At 34.6% G+C, this 23,959-nt stretch overlaps 1 protein-coding gene across 1 annotated transcript; it reads left to right on the plus strand.

The window, feature by feature from the left end:
* Positions 1-189: 189 nt before the first annotated feature.
* On the plus strand, positions 190-15,183 carry LOC106064903 (sodium/potassium-transporting ATPase subunit beta-1-like). Its single transcript, XM_013223558.2, has 6 exons — positions 190-449; positions 5,944-6,074; positions 7,163-7,280; positions 9,188-9,372; positions 11,762-11,872; positions 13,289-15,183. The coding sequence occupies exons 1-6, from the start codon at positions 278-280 to the stop codon at positions 13,526-13,528; spliced, it is 957 nt and encodes a 318-aa protein (XP_013079012.1). The 5' UTR covers positions 190-277; the 3' UTR covers positions 13,529-15,183.
* The last annotated feature ends 8,776 nt before the right edge of the window (positions 15,184-23,959 follow it).

Here is a 23,959-nt window from a genome sequence, read left to right on the forward strand (position 1 = left end):
CAAAATAATTTTTATACACTCAAAAGAAATATGTCAAAAATTCTTTCGGTTACTCTTTAAAAAAATCGTTTAGATTCTATACGTGTATTATCAAAACGGTACTAAAATCAAAGAATGGATCTTAACCCGGACAAATAGCGTTATGGTATTTATTGCAAAACGTTTTCCATTAGGATACCGATTTCTCACCTGTGTTTTCAGGTGGAGCTAAAAATTGAATGCGGAAGCGAAGTAGAAAGGTTTAGAAGACTATTTTTTTCAGGTAAAAGCATAAGACATGGCGTCCCAGGTCTCTGGGTACTCAGGTACCAGTTCAGCATTCTACCAAAGCACGATACAGAGTACAGGCATACAGAGAGAAACAATAGGAGACCGTTTGTCACAGACTAAAGAATGGCTTTATAATTCAGAGGAAGGGACTGTTATGGGCAGAACACCCAAGGATTGGTGTAAGTGACCAAGTCTGTTGTTGTGTAGCACACTCACTTTCATTCACTTTCTGACTGTGTAAAGTAGTGTTTATATATGAGTATCTGATGAGTTGTCTATATAATAATCATACATTCATATAGACTTATATAAATAGAATATAGAACTTCATCTACTCATCTAATTCTAACAACTTATTACTTAGATACTATCTAGCAGTGTTTGAATGTTTCCCAAACCATGTTAGGTGAAACCCTAGTGTTCAGTGAGGCCTGAAAAGAAATACAAACTACTAGAATAATTAACTAGTAGGCAACTAAGTAAATTAATCTATCTAAAAAAAATAAGGAAAGCATTTCGCTAGATTGTGGCTAAATACAATGTGTTCCATTAACATGATTAACTTTAAGGAAAGAGTTTTGGAAAAACTGCTATAGAGTATGATTGTTAACTATTGTGAAACTATTTATATCAACTCTGTCTGTTGGTACAATTTTTTGTTAAAGTTATTTCTTCCACATCCCATTCTTGGATCAAGTTGAAACTTTGCACAATTATTCATTGTTCCTAACAAAATATGAAGAAAAGAAATGAAAAAAATTAACTAATTAATTAATCAGTGGTAGGCCTAAGTAATTAATTTAGTTTGATATTGATTAAGGGAAATAAATCTTAATAGTATTGATATATTTGGCTATAAATGCACAGTTCTTCCCCTTAGCCTTAGATTCAATATGTAACATAATAGTAATATATGTACATTTGCACACTAGCGCGTCAGTGCAACACCGCTTGTGTTTACGTAATAAATGGAGTTCCTAATATGTCTTCCCTCTTAAACACTAGTTTGTTATTTGTGTAACACGAATATTCTACATGGTGTCAGAATAAAACTTGAAAAGCTGTCCAGACAAAGGTTTTTATTAATCTAATAATGGCTTCTTTTTATTTTGAGCAACCAATCTTGAATTGGAATGCTAAAGATCTGTATCAAGAGTTTCTAAGGTTTCAACAGCAGGTGAGCTTTTGTTTCAAAGGACCGTTAGCTGGTGCCGATAGTAAACAAAAAGCCGGATGGCTGGGAATGTGGATAGGTCAACAAGGCCGTGAAGTTTACAAAACTCTAAATATTACTGATAGTGAAGAGGGAGATCCGCAATTTCTATTAAAGAAAATAGAAGACTACATAAGGCCAAGACAAAATAAAAGAGTGTCTAGATTTAGAGCACATCAGAGAAAGCAGGTAGAAGGAGAAAGTTTTGATAACTTTGTTAAAGACCTAAAGCTTCTCATTATGGACTGTGAGTATGACAACCCAGACGATATACTTATTGATTTGATTATTAGTGGAGTCATACACGAAAAGGTACAATTAAGACTACTTGATCAGGGACAGAAGTTGACCCTTAGCAAGGCTATTGAAATTGGACAACAATATGAGATGTCGCAAAGCCAAGTGAAAATGTTTAGGGGCCAAGAAGTTCTAGCAATCAAGAGACAGTCACACAATGTACTAAAGCAGAAGTCTAAAGACAACTCAGATAAATTATGTAGTAAATGCGGCAAGAACCACGAAAAGGGAAAATGTCCAGCAATAGGAACCACATGCAATTTCTGCAAAAAGAAAAACCACTGGTTTCAAATGTGCAGAAAAAGACGCAACGTCAATCTAGTAGAAGATGACAGTCACAGTGATGAAAATATTATACCTGTTAGCACTGCAAGTAGCCAGTATAGAAAGGGTAATATTGAGAACATCAATGTCGTCGAAGACAAGTGGACTGTAAAACTAGTCGTGCATGGCAAGACATTAATTTTTCGTATCGACACTGGTGCAAGATGTAACATTCTTGTCAAGTCAGAGTTTGAAAAGCTCAAAGACAAAGTAAAACTTGCTTATTCAGCAAAGTCGCTCAAGTCTTACTCTAATCATGTTATTAAGACTTTAGGAGCAGTAGTGCTACCTTTGAAAAATAATATCCAAGAGGTGAAAGCAAGGTTTGAGGTAGTAGACATTAGTCAAGAGAACATTTTGAGTGGTGACACAGCAGAATGTTTAGGACTACTACAACGGATAGACAGCATAGAATCCAAGGCAGAAGACGAGTTACAAAGAGAATTTCCTGAAATGCTGAAAACAACTGGAACACTGCCAGGAGAATACAAGATTCAGTTACAGGAAAATGCTAAAGGAGTTATTCATCCACCACGTCTCTTAGCAGCATCTCTACGCAATAAAGTTGAAGAAAAACTTAAAGAAATGCAAGCTGGTGGATTTATTACTGCCGTACATGAACCTACTGAATGGGTTAGCTCCATGGTTGTTTCGTTCAGGAATGACAAAGTTAGAATATGTATTGATCCAAAAGATCTCAATAAAGCAATCAGAAGGGAACATCACCCGATGAAAACTATTGAAGATGTGATCACTAATATTCCAGATTCGAAGATATTCTCAGTTCTCGATGCCAAGTCAGGGTTTATGCAAATAAAGCTTGAAAGAGAATCTTCATTTCTCACAACTTTCAACACACCTCTGGGAAGATATAGATGGTTACGATTACCTTTTGGTATTAAATCAGCGCCAGAAATTTACCAAAGAATTATGGATGAAATGCTTCAAGGAATTGAAGGAGCATATGTCATCATAGACGACATTCTAGTAGCTGGTAGAGATGTTGAGCATCATGATCACATTTTGAAACAAGTCATGCAAAGAGCAACGGAGTACAATCTAAAGCTGAACTATGATAAGTGCAAGATAAGGCAAAACAGAGTACCTTATATGGGTCATATCTTGTCAGAGAAAGGTTTAGAACCAGATCCAGCAAAGATAAAGGCAATTATTGACATGCCAGCTCCTCAAGACAAAGATGGAATCAGAAGATTTCTAGGTTTAATTCAGTACCTAGCAAAATTTATTCCTAATCTAAGTCAAGCAGATGCTCCAATACGAAAGCTTCTAAAAGATGATATAGAATTTCAATGGAATCATGAACAAAACAAGAGTTTCAAAGAATTGAAACATCTTTGTACAAACCCTCCAGTTTTGTCATATTATGATGTCAACAAGAACGTAGAGATAGAATGTGATGCAAGTAAAGATGGACTGGGAGCAGTATTACTCCAGGAAGGCCGTATAATTGCATACGCATCAAGAGCTCTCACCGATACAGAAACAAGATATGCTCAAATTGAGAAGGAAATGCTCTCAATTGTGTATAGTACAAGCAAATTTCACTGCTACATATTTGGTAAAGAAGTAACAGTTTATAATGATCACAAACCTCTGGAGCAAATCTTCAAGAAACCTCTATTGTCAGCACCAATGAGAATACAGAAGATGCTAATAAGACTACAGTGGTATGATCTGAAAGTCTGTTACAGAAAAGGCAAGGAAATGTTTATCTCTGATACACTTTCTCGTGCACATCTACCAAATACTGATACACAGACATGTGAATTTACAGATGATTCAGTGCATATGATCTCTGTAAGTGATTCGAAATACAGTGAAATTAAAGACTGTACAAGCAAGGAACTTTCAATGCTTCGGGAAGTAATTATGACTGGTTGGCCAGACACAAGAAGCGAGACTCCAATTGAAGTCAGGCCGTATTGGGATTCAAGAGACCAGTTATCAACTTCGGATGGTATTATATACAAAGGTCTGAGAATAGTCATGCCACCAAGCTTACGTAAATACATGCTAAATCTGATTCACAAGTCTCACTTAGGAATAGTCAAGTGTAAGCAGAGAGCCAGAGAAGTCATGTATTGGCCAGGCATGAATGCAGACATTGAAGTGACAGTTAGGGATTGTAGCAGGTGTGCTGAACAACAGAATCAAAATGTGTCAGAACCGCTAATACCTACCAAGACACCAGATCTCAAGGTGGTGAAGAAACACTTTGACTCCGAGAAACAGTCTGAGAAACATTGTTATGATAAGAGGAAAGGAGTTAAGAGTCATAATCCACTACAAAACGGAACGGCAGTCAGAATGCAACTTAATTCTGAGTGGAAACCAGGAACAGTAGTTTCGAAGCATTCTAAGCCTAGATCGTATAATGTCAAAAGTGGAAATAAGGTCTACAGAAGAAACAGAATACACATCAGAAAGTCTTCTGAGAAAGCAAACAGATTTGACAATATTTATGACTTTCCAGATGACATCTCAGAACAACCAGAACCACTAAATCTAGAGAGTCCAAGATTACAAACTACACTAGATTTTGAGCCGCCACTACACACTGCTTCTTCTAACACCTCTAGACCAAATGAACCTTATGTAACACGCTCAGGCAGAATAGTTAACAAACCCAAGAGACTTGATTTGTGATGAACTGATTAGACTTTTTAGTTGACTAGTTTGTTAGTTATTCTGATAAATAGATTTTCTAAATTAAAGAAGAGAGATGTAACATAATAGTAATATATGTACATTTGCACACTAGCGCGTCAGTGCAACACCGCTTGTGTTTACGTAATAAATGGAGTTCCTAATATGTCTTCCCTCTTAAACACTAGTTTGTTATTTGTGTAACACGAATATTCTACACAATAAGCTTTGATCATATTTTGCTTGTTTTTAACTCATTGACAACACTACTCCACTAGGTCTACCAAACACAAACAAAGTTAACTTATAAGCATATAGTAATAAAATACAACATTTTTATATTTTTATGGTGAAGATTTACAATACTAATATAAGCATAGATGTATATAACATATATTGCTGTGATCCTGGGACCTCTTTCTGCTACACCTCAGACATTCTTTCAGAATTAAAGATTGTTATAATTTTCCCCAAATCTCATGCGGTGCATCAGAAGTTTTATAACTTGGCAGAGTTCAGATTTGGGGTCATCAGAATGAAAGTCCAGATAGCGAACCAGTTTTTTGAAATCATTACTAAACTTAATTTATGTTTTTTTCGGAGTGGGAGTTTCAGTCTTTGGTTTGCTTTGAGTTTTAGATTATATGAAGATGTAACCTACCAGATGGCTTAAAAATAAAATTGAAATCTTAATATATGCTTGTAAAATTTCAGTCGCTACTTGCCTGGCTGGCTAATAATAATTAAACGTTTATAAAACAAAATCAATCTTCCCAGTCCAGTAAAAAAAAAAAAAAAACTTCTGAGACTTTGTAAATCTTAAAGAAATGATAGATTAAAAAATAAATCACCCAACAATGTTATTTTATTTGATGTGTTAGACTTTTAGGGCAGGTACTATTTTTTTCTTTCCTCAAAGGCTGAGTAATTAATTCTTGTTCCATTTCTCAGTATTGAAATTGAATAATAATATGAATGTCTTTTATGACTACACTATTGATTTTCACAGTTGTTTAACATTTTTAAATCATAAAACTTTTTCTATGACATTGTTATCTTATTATGCAAACAAAGACATTGAAACACACATTTTAAAAAATGTACAATATCCCTCATAATTACTATTTACACCTATAAAAAAATTAAAAATACTCAATTTCTTTGTATTTCAGTTCTCTATATTTTGTGCATCTTTGTGTTTTTGGCTGCCCTGCTTGGTATATCAGCTGCTTTTTGTGGAGTGTTCTACTGGGTGGTAGATTGGAACTATCCCACACTACAAGGGGCCCACAGTATCTTACAAGTAAGTAATGCATTACAATTCTTTGGCTACCAATGTTTGTATTCATTATTAAAATGGTATTATTATTATATTATTAGTATTATTATTTATGACAGTGTTATTATTATTAGTTTTTTTTTTATATTTTTTTTTTAAGAAAAGGGGCATTGTTGCTGAGTGTTAAAGGCCCTAGAGTTTGTTTGTTTTACATGTTTTGGATGTTCCTTCATAGTTGAGGATAATCTACTTCCTAGTCCAAACCTCCCACAGGAGATGGGGGATGGGAGTGGGCAGGGTTTGAACCCGGGACATTTAATAAGTCTGAACGACAGTCCAGTACGCAAACCGCATGACTAGGCAGGCAGAGGCTTATGCTCAAAGTACTGACCTTGATTTATGTTAAAATTATGAGGACATAAAGCACTAATTGCTTCAATGGGTACCTGAGTAAATGTAATGTTTTTTTTTTGCTTGCCTTGTTGCACTATTTATCTTTTCATTGGCCCCAGAAACATTTGTTTATTCAAGCTTTTTTGTTGTTGTTTTTTTTGTTTCCATATATTCAAGTACATTTTTTTATGCTCCAATTTAATTCCCATTGCTGTAATTCTTATAATTCTCTTTGTCAAATTTCAGTATCTTGTGTTTTTTTTTTTTTTATTGTTCTATATATTATGCAATCATCTGCAAATAATCTGACTTTTGTTCCTGAACAAATGCATTTTAGTACTGGGTAGGTCATTTATGTAAATTAGAGGGCATTAGACTTACACACCTCATATACCCCTACAAACATTCATATGGACCTGTTGACCAAGATCTTGTGACAGCCATTGTCAACCTTTCAACACCTGAGTTAGAGTAAAACTTTAAATTTAGCCCTACCACGAATATAAACAAACTTGGTTTGTAACACAATGTGTCATCTTTCTTTATTTAAACTTAATGCCAGATTTAATAGTGACATTTATAGTTTATGTACTTTTACTCATTGGGTAAATTAAGTCCTTTTCCTTTGAAATGCTTTTATTTTTAATTCTTTCATTGTCATAAAATTACAAGATTTTCTCATGATGTGATGTAGAGTGTAAAATGTTTGCTCTTTTCAGACACCTGGTATGTCATTCCGACCTCAGCCTGATCACAAGTCAACACTGATTAGATTCTTGAAGGGTGACGTGACCACATACACTCATATCATAGATCACATTGAGGCTTATATCCAGTGTGAGTAGTCCTACAATATTCAAATGTTACTCTTATAGCTAACTAGTGGTGCATTTTAGAACTCCAAATACTCCAATAACTTATTTGAAGGGCTTATTTGTAGGAAATTTGAGCATGTTGTTAATTTTTTTCCCCAATATAGTTGAACTGATAAAGTTGTTGTGATACGCACCTTACAATTGTAAACATTGAAGTTACTCTTTGCCACAAAATGTTTTGCAAAACAATTATTTCCCTTTGCAGAATCTTATAAAGCTGAAAAGAGTAACACAATTGTGCATATTTCCAGTTTGACAAAAGGCTCCACTACCCAACAAATAGAGATAGCTCTGAAAAAAAACAACTTTAGAACTAGTAAAAAATGTGTATCTTTAAGAAAATATTTATACTTTAATACCTTTAAAAAAAAAACAAGCTTAAAGAATACTCAATTTCACAGGTAGGCCTTATACACTGCAGAATCAATTCAAAAATTAAAAAGAAAACACATCTGATTTTCACTAAAAAAAAAAATTCAACATGCTCTTGTTCTAGTTCAGAACGAGACATGCTGAGCTCTTGTTATAAGAAAGTTAAAAAAAACTGCACACTACTGCATTAGTTAAATACTATATACAATGCATCCTACCTTATTAGGTGCAATTGTGTTAGTGCTAGATACAAGTATAGCTTAGTTGAAGCCATGAAGGTTTTTAGATTATCTGTCTGCATTTTGCATGTTTTCTTTTTCGTCATAGCCATATGTCTATCAGGCTTTAATCGTACAGACATTGCTTTACGCCTCTGAGATGTAAAGATGTGCCAGGATGCCCAAATACTTGGCCTGCCTTAGAAAAATCCTAAATAGCATACTATTAAATTTCTTTTTACAGTGATGCTGGACATGACATATTGGTCAAGGGGTGTAGCCCTGAATTTTTTACACAGGGTCTTGAAAGATGTATTTTCTCCTGTCAGTGAAATAAAAGGCTTTTTTTTAATAAGATTTAGCAGACAGCTTTTCACATTTAAACATGACACAAATCATACAAATAGTGTTTGCAGCATATCTAATCAACAATATTATCCTTATGAGGCAGGTTTGGCTTTGATTTTATGCTTACTAGTTTTAATTTAATCCTATACTAATAATTATTAATTAAAAGGAATTTGGTGCAACAGCTCAATATAAACAGTTCTTGTTATTATTATTATTTTTTTTACAAAGCTTACATCAACTCTGTCTGTCTGTCAGTCTGATAAAAAGTTATAATACATTATTTCTCCCACACCCAATTTCTGATCAAGTTGAAACTTTACATATTTATTCATTAGCATTTACAATACAAGATTGAATAATGTTTATTAATTGTTTTGTTTGATACCAACAAGGGAAATTCATTATTCACAGATATGGCTAGGTATGTCAGGTTTTGTCCCCTTACATAATTGTACACATTATTTTTCCCACACTCATTCTTGAATCAAGTTGAAACCTTAAACAATTATTTATTGTACTTAACAAAACATGAATCTAAAAATTAACTAATGAGTCAATTAATTATTGGTAATTAATTATTTTATTTGATATCAAAAAAGGGAAATATCTTCAACATTATTGAGATATATACTTGTAAGTGTGGAATTCTTCCATTAGATAAACAGTTTTTTTTTAAGGATTTTTGTATATTTTGCCTTTTTTTTATACTTGATTTAAAAGTACATACTTTATTGACATTAATTTTCATGCAACACAATGCATAATTTCATTTTTACATATCGCACTTGCTCTAAATTGTCAAAGAACATATTAACAGAAGTATACATTTTCTAATAAATAGTAAATATAACAGTCATGTATCATGTTATGTTTTATTTTTTAAGTTTTGTGTTCAAATTAAATTTGAAAACTTGCTTATCTTTCTTAGTTTATGAGAACACTCTCCAAGTAGGTGATCGCTATCAAGATTGCAGTGAAATCAGAAAAAGGCGTACAACTGATCTTGACAAAGCTTGTGTATTTCTTCCTGAAGTTCTGGGCAATCTGTGTGTGAAGCAGCAAAACTATGGCTATGATGATGGTCAGCCCTGTATTTTACTTAAGCTCAACAGGGTTTGTACTAAGTTTACTCAAATTCATAAATATGTACTTTGGATTACATTTAAGTATTATTTGGTGCGTTTTTTTTTTTTTGTCATTCATAACATTGTTTCATTTTTTGATCATTTTAATAGAGGGTTTTTGTTGTTGTTGTTTTTGTGCTTTAAAACTTTTTTTTTTTTTTAATTTTATGCTTTTAGATTTTATAATGTTGCTGACATTCTTAATTTTATTTAATGTGAAAGCTTTCTTTTTTTTTTTTTTTTTTTTTTATTATTGGTGATCTTTTTTTTGTTTTACTTTAGCTTATTTAAATATACATAGATAATTTTAAGAATTTCTATTGCTATGACACACTTTCCCCATACTCTAAAATATTATTTTAAATTACTTTGTGCTGTGATTTAATTTTTTTTTTCTTCAAGCCATCGGTTAATATTCAGTTATTACTCTTCCTCTAATAGTAAAAGAAGGCAATGGTAAAGTATGTACTGTGTCTGCGACACATTTTAAACCTGCAGGAAAGCAAATTTAATCGCACTTTTAAGCTGACAAGTTTATCCGCATTATCCTGGCAATTGATTCCTTTGCATATCCCTACGCTTTATTCTTTCCAAACATAACAGGAGGTGTAAAAAAAAAATGATATTAATACAATATACAATCTAAAATGTTGAAAGTATTTTGGTGTATTAGAGTCTAACGTTTTGGGATTGTTAACTTAAATTGTACATGTCATTATGCATGATGGGCATTTTACAATGTAACTATATGGTCACAGGTCAAATGTTTTATCTAGTCATTAGAGAACTTCTTGCTGACTTCCCTTTATTGTAAAAATTTTTTGATGTTTCAAGGATGTAGTCGCTAAGTGTCCATGTACTTTTGCTACAGAGCTGAGGATCTTGGGTCTGATTCCTGATGGAGGCTCAGTATTTTAGTGTTCTGATTGAATTAAACTTTAACTTGCTAGCTTTCTTTGCCACTAGATCAACAGTTAAGTTAACCCAGAAGTGTAGGCTACAATTTTATGACCTTGATGTAATCAAAATAATCAGTAATCTTTAAGTAAGATATATCAATTTTTCATGACAAATTTACACATAATAGCCTAAACACAATTTAATACAATTTAACTAAAGCTTTACCATTATCATTCATTATCTATAGGAACTTAGTTGTTTCCCTTGGTTGAGATGTACATGTAGCAGTATGTCTATTGTTGTTCTCTCCCCTTACCAATTTCCAACTGCTTAGTTCATGTATTATGAAAACACCTTCCCTTGGTGGGAAGTTTTTTAACATGTACTAAAATTACATTTTAATGAGCACAATAATTAATATAATTGACAAAGCATTTACTGGCATGTTTGGTTCACAGGTTATCAATAATAACAATAAAATCATTGCAACTTTCTAACCTTCCTAGAGCACTGCAGCTGATACAATTAGCTCTATGTTTGAAATTCTATTTCCATATGAAGACCACACAAGTGAAGTACATGGCAACAAGCTTTTGGTCTTAAAGTTTTCATTTCTGTACAGTTTCTTTATGGAGAGACTTTGTTTTTCTTTTAAACCTTTCCCATCAACTCTCTAACCAATACACTATGTTGTACTTATAGAAATATTAGCCTACATTTGTATATAGGTGAGTGCAGCAGTCTGACTTGTTTTTCACTTGTGGTCGTCATATATTTTATAAGTTTCCTTTTCAAGTATGATGAGTCTTTTTATTTTTCTTCTGTCTATTGAAATCTCTGTTATTTGAATAATTGCTAAGCTAGATAATCCGTATAGGAATATTCATTACTTTCAAATGTGAGTGGTAATTTTGTTTTCTTCCAGTGAAATAGTAATTTTTTTTTCTAATTATATGTTAATGTATAAATAATTTTAAAGTAATCCTCGTTTTGAAGAAGAATAGTTTTGTTTAAAAAAATATTTTAAATTTATGAACCTTTTCTCTAATACCACATTTTTTTGTGCTTTATGAGTTAAGTACTATATAAATCGTAAAACGAAAGTGTAAACTTTCAAGATTTTTACACTAAAAGTAGCCAAAACATTTTAAATGTAATTGCAACCACTTCATTATGTGTGTTTGTGCCATCCCAAGAGCAAGGCCTACTTCTGCTAAAGCTAGTATCAAACTTAAACAAAGAACATGGGCCTACAGTTTAGTAATTTGAAAAATTAATTAATTTTATAATTTAAATAAAAACAAATGTACACATTTCTTGTATTAAATTGCTTACAGTTAATTCTTGTTTTACTCTTCCATTTTAGTTATATAATCTAGTAACAGCCAATTACTTATGTAAAGCCTCCATCTTGAAATTCCTAGTTTTATAGTGGTAAGACTGTTATATAAATAGCTGTTATTTTTTTGGCTTTATAGATAGTTGACTGGGTTCCTGAAGAGTACACTGCAGACACAGTTCCTGATTTACTTAAAGATACTTGGAAGGAGGATGACCCCTGGTGGATCTATGTGAAATGTGATGGGGATGTAAGTATATGGAGTTGGCATGACAGTTTTTAAATGTCTGTAGATTAGTATTGAAAGTACACTAGTAAATATAACAAGTGTGTATTATTTGTTTTTATCATACTACGTAATTGTATTATGCTTCAAAAGTAAAAAAAAAAAAAAAAAAAAAAACATGTTTTCTGATTGAATTAAGACCATGCTATAGGATCTTTGTCTATTGGGTTTAAAATTGTGATCCATGATAACCAGGGGCGGACTGGCTATATGGGCATTTGTGCAAATACCTGTTGGACTGGTAGACAGGGCCATAGAACGAGACACATGGATGCCACTATGACACATATTCAATTGTAAATGGCTATACAAGTCAGCATTGTGTTTAAAATCTTTTACAGACTCTACGTTGTAATACTAAGTTATCTAACACATTTTCCGTTATAATGTAATATTTTACATCCGTAAAAAGTGCTACTAGTAGGCTTCAACCTTTTAAGGCCTACAGACTTAGCAATTAAAAAAGCAACATAAGGCTAATATTTCTTGTAAAGATATAGAGTACACTGCATACATGTTTACAATTATTAATACATTATCAAACTTATAATGATTGTGAGGACAGGTAAGCCTAGAATTAGATGCCCATTATATGATATCATTTATGGGCCATATTATATAGATATGCCCAGGCCAATTTTGACACTCAGTCCGCCCCTGATGATAACCCACAAAACAAAACATATCAGCAAAATGAAATATAATAGTTTCAGAAGTTTTCCTCATTCATTTCTTTTTTCTGTAAAATAATCAAAATGAATTGAAAGAATTTAAAATTAGGTTAATGGTTAAAACTATGCCAAAGTAAAAATTAACTTCTGTCAATGTGTTCCTGTGACAGGAAGAAAGACTGCACAAAATATGTTGTTTTTTATTTTTTTTATTATTTAAATCTATAGTAACAGCATGAATAATTTATTTCTTCAGCTGAGAAATATTAATTCTGATCTTAAATATGTTTTACTCAGAACTGGGGGCACAGTGGCTGAGTGGTCAAATGCTTGGCTGGGGTTCTGGGTACCTGACTTGGTTTGGGAAAGTAAAGGCAGTTGACACCCTGCTCATTAACCATTGGCCATAGAAATAGATGATCTTAACATCATCTGCCCCATAGATTGCAAGGTCTGAAAAGGAAACTTTACTTAGAACAATGTTAACAACACTCCATATGTTGACTAGTAAAGAAGACGTAAAAGACACCTAGCACAGACCATGCTATTAATTAGCACTAACTTAAATATAAATATTTTCTAAATTACTGCAATGCTTTTTTACAGACTGTTGACCGTAAAAACTGTCAACTTCTATATCATTGTTCTGTGTGTGTGTGTGTATTAAATGACTACCATACATTCTGTTTTATTTATTCAAAATGTGCAGGATGATGCTTCCAGAGAGAACATGGGAGACTTGCTCTACTTCCCAGCTCCAGGGTTTCACTTCAAGTATTATCCTTTCCGCAACCAGCAGGGATACAGGTCACCTTTGGTGTTTCTGCGTATGGATAACCCACGCCCAGGTGCTCTCCTTTTCATCACTTGCCGTGCATTTGCAAAGAATATTGAACATGACAAAACAGAAAATATTGGTCAGGTTCGGTTTGAACTACTTGTGGATTAATTCTTTAGATTAAAATTTTAAAATTATTTTGCATTTTCAAAATATTTTTAAGAATCTCTATTTTTAAAACTGAAGAAATTTTTCTCTTTAAAATTGCAGAGTTATTGCCCTTGCATCACTTTTTTTTTCTTTGATCAAATGTTTAGTTGTTTTTTTAATCATCTGCAAGATTCATTAGCTTGTTTATTAACTTCTGAAATCTTTACTTTTATGGAGAGTATTTTGTTTAACTTACTAAAGTATAAAACAAATTTTCCAGCTCTTGTTATGGTTATATTATGAATATTTTTTATGTACATAATTATAAATATATATAAAGAACAGGGTGAATGATTGGTGTGAGTTTCGAGAAAACTTCCTTCAAATTATTTATAGCTGCAGTGGAAAAATGATCTGACATTCCATTTTATATTAGTCTTTGTAAACATACCTTTTACAAATTTGTCTTTATTATATGATTGTTCTGTTCTGTTTTCGTGTGAGTACTATTTGCAATAAAATCTTTTTTTTTTGTTGTTGTTATTTTGTTCAGAATTTTTCACATAGATTTCTTTACTTTTGTTGTATTATAATCCTTAGTTTCCAGACAATATTGTGTCTACACAAGTCAATAACTTGAGTTTGTATAGTGAGTGACTAATGTAAATACCATTTCATGACTTCATTCCATAGTTTTGTATTATATAAATTTTGAGTTTGTTGTTTTTTTTATTTTGTTAGGTCAGACTCTTACTTTTTATTCTAGTTAAACAATGTTTATACATCAAAGACCATTAAAGGAGCTTTGCCTTTTTGGTGCAAAATCTTTGATGGTAACTCACATAGAAAAAGTTTTATTTAGCCATAAAGAAATCTTAAGTTGATGTTGAATGTTTAAACAATATACTTGGTTATATTCTGTAAGTTGTTCTTCAGACAGAGAAACTAACAGAGCACAAATGCCTTTAGAAACAATTCAGTCAAACACCACCATGAGTAACATTATTGATTTAACTAAGATATTCCATTTTCTTACTTACAACCTTACCTGTGCTATATCAGCTGTGCCTTTGCTAACTTTGATTTGGAGGTTATCAACACACTTATGTTTGTCTCATTCAGGATTGTCAACCTGAAGTTTTACCATTATTTCAGTGATAATTTTGGACTGACACTTCTTTCAAATCTAGATGTTGATAATATCTTTGATTGTCATCATACATTAAAACAGCATTTTTTTTTTGGTCTGCGTGCCAATTGCTTTCCATTTTGGTCTTGGGGGAAACTAATAATTATATTTTTTGTATTGCCATCCTTTTTTTTTTTTTAGTGAACTCTCTTATTAAGTTTGTATTCCTTTGTGTAAAGTTGACAACCTCAGAGTTACAGTTTATTACATAAAAGATAAATGACATTGTATAATTCCCACAGAGCAGAAGGTGGCAACCTTACGAGCAGAAACTCCAGTTTGTTGTTTGACCTTTTCTGATCTTTGTTTCCTCCCTTTTTGAATTAGCAAGAGCTGCCAACTTCATCTCCACATTCCATTCTATGAAGAATATGAATTGAAATTATACATTAATCTATATCAATACATTTCCCTTACAAGGAAGTCTGCATTAATCTTGCAAATTTATTGCATTTTTTAAAGTTTCAATAAAATAATAGATAATCTATTTGATTTGTCTTCTTTTTTTTATGAAGCAGTTTTTTATTAAATTAATAAAACCTGTAAAGTTTTTATAAAAGAGGTGATTTTTTTTTTAAATCTAACTATTGTTCGGTAATGTTTTTCAAATGATATGGTTGTATATAATATTAATAATCTTCATTATCCATTAGGAAATTTGTACTACAATTTGTGCATTACACCAAACAAAACATTAGAATTATAGAAAACTAAAATATGCATTCACACCTGACTCACTCATAATTTACATGGGAAAAGTTTATATTAGATAGTTTCTATTTAATGATTTGATTGCTAGGGGAACAAAAGAGTTTTTGTTTCTGTTTGTCTTTGCTATCGGTGTCTTGTATCTCTTTTGTGATGGTAAAATCACAAAATCCTGACCCAAAGGGTGATTTTTTATTTCTAGAATCTTTTTAGCTGCCCAAATAGGGTTTGTTATTTGCACAGGTAAGCCAGTTTGGAAACTGAATAAAGCCAATCAAGAACAACAAAAAAATTTCAAGAAAAGTATGCACTAAAGGCATAAATAATAAGAATATAAAAGAAATAAAACCTTTTTGCATTTCTTTCTTGAGTTAAAAATCTGAAGCCCATAGGATAGATTGCCTGACATAACTCTGAAGCCCATAAGATAGATTGCCTTACATAACTCTGAAGCCCATAGGATAGATTGCCTTACATAACTCTGAAGCCCATAAGATAGATTGCCTTACATAACTCTGAAGCCCATAGGATAGATTGCCTGACATAACTCTGAAGCCCATAGGATAGATTGCCTGACATAACTCTGAAGCCCATAGGATAGATTGCCTGACATAACTCTGAAGCCCATAGGATAGATTGCCTGACATAACTCTGAAGCCCATAGGATAGATTGCCTAACATAACTCTGAAGCCCATAGGATAGATTGCCTGACATAACTCAATAAAGTTGATGAGTAAGTCACTTAGTAGCAGATATATAAAAAATGTTGATGCTTTGGCATTTCGTAGGTCACACAAATTCGAGGTCATTGGTGATTAAGTCAGGACCATTAAAGGTATCAGAAATTAAAGGTCGTTTGTAAGTTAATTAAATGTTGGTGACTTATTTGTCTAATCGTCGGAAAGAACATTTGAACAATGTTAGATAACATGTAGTAGACACACATTTATTAAGGTAGAACTGTAACAAGCAAACACAAAAATATCTGGTAGTGGTATACAGATCTATGACTGTAATCAAGAAGTATTGAATTTATGAACTATATTCCGTCCACTATCACACTACGGAATCTTTAGTTTTCACTCAATAAAAATATATCATACCGGAACAGGTATCTGACTGTAATCTCTCTATATATATAATTTTATCTGACTGTAATCTCTCTATATATATAATTTTATCTGACTGTAATCTCTCTATATATATAATTTTCGCCATGTATTTGTGCAATCTCTAGGGCAGACGACTGCCTGGTTTTGTGGTATGTGCTCTGGACTTCAGTCTCGATGGGTTGAACATTGCTCGCCGCCATTTCCCGCCGTCCTCCGGGTGGTTTGGGCAAGTATGTGGGCCTAGTAGTCTTTAAATCTCATAGGTAACATGCAAAACAATTAATCTAAGATCATCTGTTTCTATAGACGACGGCTACGAGGGGTCATGTGGCCAGTTCAAACACCATCCGTATTTATTTCCTCAACTAATTTTAGATACTTTTTAGAGTTGGGTGGACAAATGAAACCAAAAAGGGGGGGGGGTCTAAACGTCCAGAAATATCATTTCATAATAACTCGACATTGGTTAAAGACTGGAGTAAAGTAAGGCCTTCCTATAAACTGGACATTAGTTTAAGACTGGAGTGAAGTAAGGCCTTCCTATAAACTGGACATTGGTTCAAGACTGGAGTAAAGTAAGGCCTTCCTATAAACTGGACATTAGTTTAAGACGAGTGAAGTAAGGCCTTCCTATAAACTGGACATTAGTTTAAGACTGGAGTGAAGTAAGGCCTTCCTATAAACTGGAAATTAGCTTAAGACTGGAGTGAAGTAAGGCCTTCTTATAAACTGGACATTAGTTTAAGACTGGAATAAAGTATAAAGGCCTTAAATTCCTATAAACTGGTTGGACATTAGTTTAAGACTGGAATAAAGTAAGACATAGGCCTACATACATCTTATTTCACCTCAATGAATGAAGTGCGAAGTAAAATTTTAAATTATTCTTTCAATGAAAAAGAATGCGGTATATATTAATTACCATTTCCTGACAGATTTAAATTATGCCCTTTTTGATGCTATAAATAGCACATGTATTCTCGTTGGGGTTGACCCATTCGTTTCAATTAATTATAGTAGCCTATGTTTAGAAGTAGGCCTCGCCTTATGATATTTCTGGAAAGCAGAAAACAACTGTAACTGAACCAAAGCACCATTGACGACCTAATTGTGTAACCAACTGTTCACACGCCTGAATACGACATTCCATTGTTCTTCGTTAAAGTGACAGTATAGTCTATAGCAGTGTTTCTCAAACTGCGGTCCGCGGACCACCAGCGGTCCCCGAAAACGACCGAAGTGGGTCCGCAGAAAGATGCATTTAAAACAACTTATTCGCTAAAAGCCAGTGTATCCGATCAGATAATTTCAATAATAATCAGCTCGCCCCTCACTACTGTTTAATAAGTCTATTACCAACACTTCTATGACGACATAAACCAAAGATTTGAAGATATTCTTCGTTTTGATTTTCCCGACTGGGTATTGAACTCTTTTGTGCGTGGACAAACTCAGTTCCCAATCACAAATGAATCCATACTACTACAGGAGCAGCTTATTGAAATATCGACAAACGAGGAACGTAATCCCCTCATCACAACTAACAAAACAAAAACAAAAACTGACTCGAAATGTGTGCTCGTTGAGCCAGACATAAATATACTCATAAAATCTCATCAGCCTCATCCAAGTCATTAGTATTAGTATTATTATTACATTTGTTACTTATATAATGTGTATTTGTGCAGCTTTTTCAGTCAAGTTTCCATCGGCACGCTTTGACTAGGCCTACATAAAAGTTTGAGAACCTCTGGTCTATAGCACACCTTTCAAAAGAACACATTAGTTGGTGTGTGCGCGCGCGTTCTTACGCAGGCAAAATGAATGACACCTATCAAGTCGACTTTGTCGTGCCCCTTCTGCGACTTCTTGACTCTTGTCTTAACCTTTACAACAGCAATGTCAAGCTCCGACTTACATTTGTTCGCCCCCCCCCCCCCCCAACTAGGTTAGTAGAATACTATTGCTTGTCAAAATTAGCCCATTTCTTAGGCGTCCGTGTATTCCCCCTTTCAACGCAATAAAGGCTATTTAGCATAGATCCTCTTATCCATAAATTATAATTAGCCTAAATGATACTTATTACAGGTCTTCTAAGAATTGTAAGTCTGGAGAGATACAGTATAGAATAGATAATCTATTATTCTAAAATGTTACAGAGGTACAGATCATAGGAAGTTGAGATGGATTGGTCACACCGTAAGAAAAGATTTCAACAACAGAGCTAGAATTGCCTTTGAGCGCAACACACAGAGGGAGAAGACGCAGAGGAAGACCAAAAAGAACATGGCGACCCATGTACTAGAAAGATGGAGCGGTGAGATTAAAAATAAAATGGGAAGCAGTTTTTTAAAAAAGCGAGAAGCGTGGGATGTTTTTACTGATGAGGAACACACAAAAAATCTTCCATTTACAAAACTTGTGAGACCTCATTGGTAATAGTGAACTAGCAATGTAGGGACAAGACTTCTGACGTATTTTACTTCCACACAGTGTACACTTCATCGCTCTTATTCAAAGTTATCTGATAATTGTACAGCGAGGCTTTTTTTTTTTCAGATTAGAACTTCTGTTTCCTTTCCTCAGCTGCACTCTCATTATAAAGTTGAAGGGCTCAGATAAGTAGCCCCCCCTCCACACCTTTTTGCGACCGGCACAGCATAATAGATTAATAATAGTAGGTCTAATCTAAATTCATATCGAATCTTGCGTGGTGTCGATGGTAGCAACTCCGTAGTGCTGGCTTAGTATTGCAAAAAATGAAAGTTCCGTTCAGACCTTTCGATCTATGGGGCAGTTGATGTTAGGTCATCTGTTTCTTTGGCCAACAGGTTAATGAGCATGGTGCCATGTGGCAAACACAACGACCAACCGCCTTGACTTTCCCTAACTAAAATTCAGGTACCCTAAAAAATCCCTAAATTCAAAACCCCAGTCTTCACTTGGATTCGAACCCCAGGTCAGACACTCATGACTAATTCGTACAAGTCCTTCCTACTTCCTCTTGTCATCACAGAATGGTACGGGTTGCCTGAATCAGTCATGTAAACCAATGACTTGGAAAACTTTAAGACTAGCATCAATATACACGAGTAGATAAACAAATGGATACGTGTAGGAGATAGGCCTAACAATATTTTTTTAAAACAATGTCTCTAATTGAATCATTCCTTTTCCCCCCTCGTTTCTGAGTAAAAAAAAAAACAAACTTTTTCTCCTAAGCCCATTAATTAGTAGGACACGTTGTAAGCAACGCCGGAGACATTACACGGATGTGTCTTCTCCAAAACACACCGCACTAGGACTTGACCACGAAACGACCTTCTAGTTCCTATTCATCAACCTTCAAGGTGTGCTCTTTTTTTTTTTTTTGTAAGTTCCGTTGCCCTTTCTTTAACACGCACGCACACACACACACTTTTCTTACGACAGTTGACGCGAGTTTTTCCTGGTTTCGTACTTCACATCGAAACAAGGCGCCTCTATCCTTATATTTCATGAAATGTCTCACATCCCAACACGCTGACTCCAGGCTTAGTGTGATGTATGCGTTCAGAACACGGGGGGGAGGGGGGGTGAATCCATTCACATGGCTGCATCATATAGGTCTAGATGTATTTCAGAAGTGCAGTTAGAGACAACACACATTGTTATTCTAGAGTCAAAGTCTGTGCTGGCGTAGTCTAAAAGGGTCGTCGGCACAGGCTCTATTTCTTAAGCGTTGTTGAAACAAGTCATACACCAGTCTTACTCAAGCTGTTGCTATTGAACCCCCACTGAAATATATACACACACACATATATATATATACACACACATACATACATATATATATATATATATATATATATATATATATATATATATATATATATATATATATATATATATAATTACTTTCGAACTCCACTATTAAGCCAGCTAGGGAATCTGGGGTAGCGCTGCAAGCTGTAAGACCCCCTCTGCTGTAGCATAGTCCCGTGGTATGTGGTAAACTTTTCCTGCAATTTTTTATTTATTCTCCTCGGGTCTACAAGGCCCTAGTTCTCCTAATAGCAAGAGTTCAGGACAAATAGAGCAAGGTGATACTCCTTGTAAAAACAACAACATTGGTTAGATTTTGTCCTTGTCCGCTTGTCGCACAGCTCCTCGATGGGTAGAGCGTGCCACACTGTGAGAACGCTGACTTTCGCGCAATGATAATGTCCTACTTTCCCCGATTCGACAGCACTTACCTGCACAGTATGGGACAGTGTTGCCTAAACAAAGACCCGAGGGTCATATGTCGCCTTTGACTTGGTGCTAGCCGACCCCTCGAAACACCGTCCTAATGAGTTGAAACCTTAGAGGCTCGGCTTATAGGAGATGCTGCCCTTGACACGGAAATGTATAGGGCCCGTAGGCCGAAACAATTTGGGCCGCACTGTTCTGGGAAATAGATTTTTGAAACTGTGATACGTTCTAACACGGCAACACCTAAAGAATGGCTTTGAACTTAGGATTAACCCTTAAAGTGCTGAGATATTTTACAATGAGTGTCTTAGGGTTAATACATTTTACTCGTTCTACACGTTTGTTTTTATTTTCCTGAACATTATGGTACGGAAAAAAATGTTTTCCGCGTCCGATCCCAAAATCTTAAATCATTTTGTCTTTAAAACTTGTAGATTAACATTTTCCCTTTTTTAATTTCATTCTACATGGCTAGAAAACAAAAAAAAACACACAAAATAGAAATAGGTCTGTGATCTAGGTCTGTTTATGACCCATTTCAAACGCGGAGTAACTATGAATCATCGTATAAAAATGAGACGCAAGGTTAGCAAGTCATCAACACACCAGTCCCCCTCCAGAAGGTGATGTGTCCAAAGGAATTACAACTACCAATACAGTTGCTGGTTCTTCCAGGGTGTAACACTGTGTGGTGCAAACTGCCTTAGGGTCGCTGGCTCCTGATTTCTCCTCGGGGTTGACTTCCGAAACCTTTCCCATGATTGGATATAGCTGCAAGGCAGCAGAGGTTTGAGAGTTTTCCTTCTCCTAGTTGTGTAGCCAGCCAAAGATAACGAGCCCATCCTGCTCGAAGCTTACTGGCTTAGGCGCCAGTTACTCGCCTTCGCACTTTCTCCTGTTAGTGAAAATAGTTCTAACGCCAGGAGTTGGACTAGTGGCCAGAGGCTATTTGAGACGCATGCCATTAGGAAGCATTCTCTAGGAAGTGAAGTGTTTATATCCATTACCACTTTCGGCAATAACAACCTTATTCTGTATATGGTTCAAGAATGTTATAGTTTATCGATAGGTCCGTCCGTATATTTACACCGGATAGACCAAAAAGCTTGTTAGTTGTGGATTCCTCTACATTTTATGAACATCTTTAATTGATAATTAACGTTATTTCAGCGTATGTTCCACTCCTAGGCTTATAATTATGAATGTTACATTAAAGACAATGTAATGTATGTCCTTAAAAAGATATAGAGGTCAATGCCCTATAAATTTCCATTTTGTAAACCATGCCTATTTTCTCAATTATTTTTATCCTTTGCCAAATATCAAAGGCATATCAATTAATTTTTAAAAAGGGGGATAGATTTCTTCCCATTTTATATCTGTATGTGTGTGTGGTGTGTATACGTAATTACATTCAGTCTCTTCGTTCTATCTGGAGGTCGTGGAACGACAGAAGACAGGGGGAGCCTGTAAGGTTTCCCCAGTGGGCACCCCGGCGCCAAGCATTTTTTCCACTAATATAAAAAATGTATTCGCTGCAGTGTCTACTGGGCATTATCCTGCTACTCTTGTATTAAAAATTGTAGGCCCAATATCAAAACGCCTATTCGCTGCACTTTATTAATGGAGCCCAGCGACTGGTAAAAATTGCTTTAGATTTGTTTTTATTTCGGGGGGGGGGGAGAGGTTAACCACAAAATCTTTTCTGGTTTGGCTCATAGAAGCTAGTAATGTAGCTTTGCTTTTCATTGAAAGGGAACTACTAGCCTCACAAACACCCTTGGCTACGCTCATGGAATTTGATGGTTGTAGTTTTCCTTTTGTAACCCCAAACCTCTCTGGTAACACTTTTGGAATGTAGCGGCCTTAGCTTTGCTTTTTTTTTTTAATTGGAAGTGGGATTTTAACATCCAGACTTATCTACTGTTATGTAATTTAGTGACTTTTAGTTTGACTTTTATTGTAAAAGGTTTTAACCTCAAAAAATCCACTTGGCTACATTTTCTGAAATTTAGAGACTGTAGTTTTCCTTTAAGTTCTTATTGGCGGGGGAGGGGGGGGGGCTTAATTTGGTGACTGGAGTTTGCTGCCGGAGGTGGGGGGGGGAAGGGATTGTATATGTTAGTTATACAGATCCTGACCTTGGTTCCTAACTCCCTAAATTTTGAAAGTTTAAATCCTTTTTAGGGTCAAAACTTGCTTATGGACCTCCATATGAACAAGCTACATAAATGCATAGTATAAAAATTACAAATTAAACATGTAGGCCTATTGTTTGATGAAGAGAAGCTTATTGAAATTATACATTATGTTTGAAATAAAATTGTAAACAATAATGACTATGTATTCTAGGCCTACGTTAACATAATTGTATTCGTGATTTCTATATACAGGCATACGTTTTGTCCAACTTAATTCGGTTTAATGAGGGAAAAATAAACCTTTAACCAAATGAATTGTAATGAAACCCACATTGAAAGTAACAATTAGATACATGTAATTCCGCCTCTGTTTTTTTTTTTCTTTAGGAAATAGAAACCCTCGATCGATAACCTTTGTAAAAAGGGGTCATATAACCTTAGACGGAAGGGGTGGGTAACTCTCGGTGGATGACACTATGACATTCAGCTGGAAGGTAGTTTCCTCATTGTCACGTTGTTGATACGTGTTTTCTTGGCGTCTGCGGCATTTTGATGTAGAATTACTCCCCCTGCCACATACACAGTTTTTACGCTGTACTGTTAAGCCAATAATACAACAGTTGTTGTTTTTTTTTTTAAAGTAGATCTAGTCTACTGCGTGATGCCAGTTTTATCAGATCAAAAATAACTTTTGACTTCAATAGTAGCAGTGACACCAAGCAGGATGTACCATTTATTCTATGTATCATTAGAAACGTGGAAATCGGTTAAGTCCGTTGGCTTAAGCTTAGGGATGGGGGTCTACTGTAGAATCTAATTCGAACAATTCATTAAGTTGGTTTTAATGATCCCGGGTACGTTATTCTGCCTCAACGTGGCACTTGGGTGGAAACAATCACTAGAGGAAGTGATTAGACTAAATCATGACTATAACTACATGAATAGCAAAACAAAACTCCCGAGGAAGTGTCTAAGGGAATGCGAGAGCTTATTCCCATTGCACGGTGCGGAGTTGAAATAGAGCTTCCACGTCCCTGTCGATAATCCATGCGCCGTTACTCAAGGGGC

Source organism: Biomphalaria glabrata, chromosome 15, assembly GCF_947242115.1.
Source record: "Biomphalaria glabrata chromosome 15, xgBioGlab47.1, whole genome shotgun sequence".
NCBI lineage: Eukaryota > Metazoa > Mollusca > Gastropoda > Planorbidae > Biomphalaria > Biomphalaria glabrata.

Coding starts and splice junctions, on each gene's coding strand:
- LOC106064903 (XM_013223558.2), top strand. CDS start 278: ATGGCGTCCCAGGTCTCTGGGTACTCAGGTACCAGTTCAGCATTCTAC. Junction 7,281..9,187: donor CATTGAGGCTTATATCCAGT/GTGAGTAGTCCT, acceptor TATCTTTCTTAG/TTTATGAGAACACTCTCCAA. Junction 11,873..13,288: donor ATGTGAAATGTGATGGGGAT/GTAAGTATATGG, acceptor CAAAATGTGCAG/GATGATGCTTCCAGAGAGAA.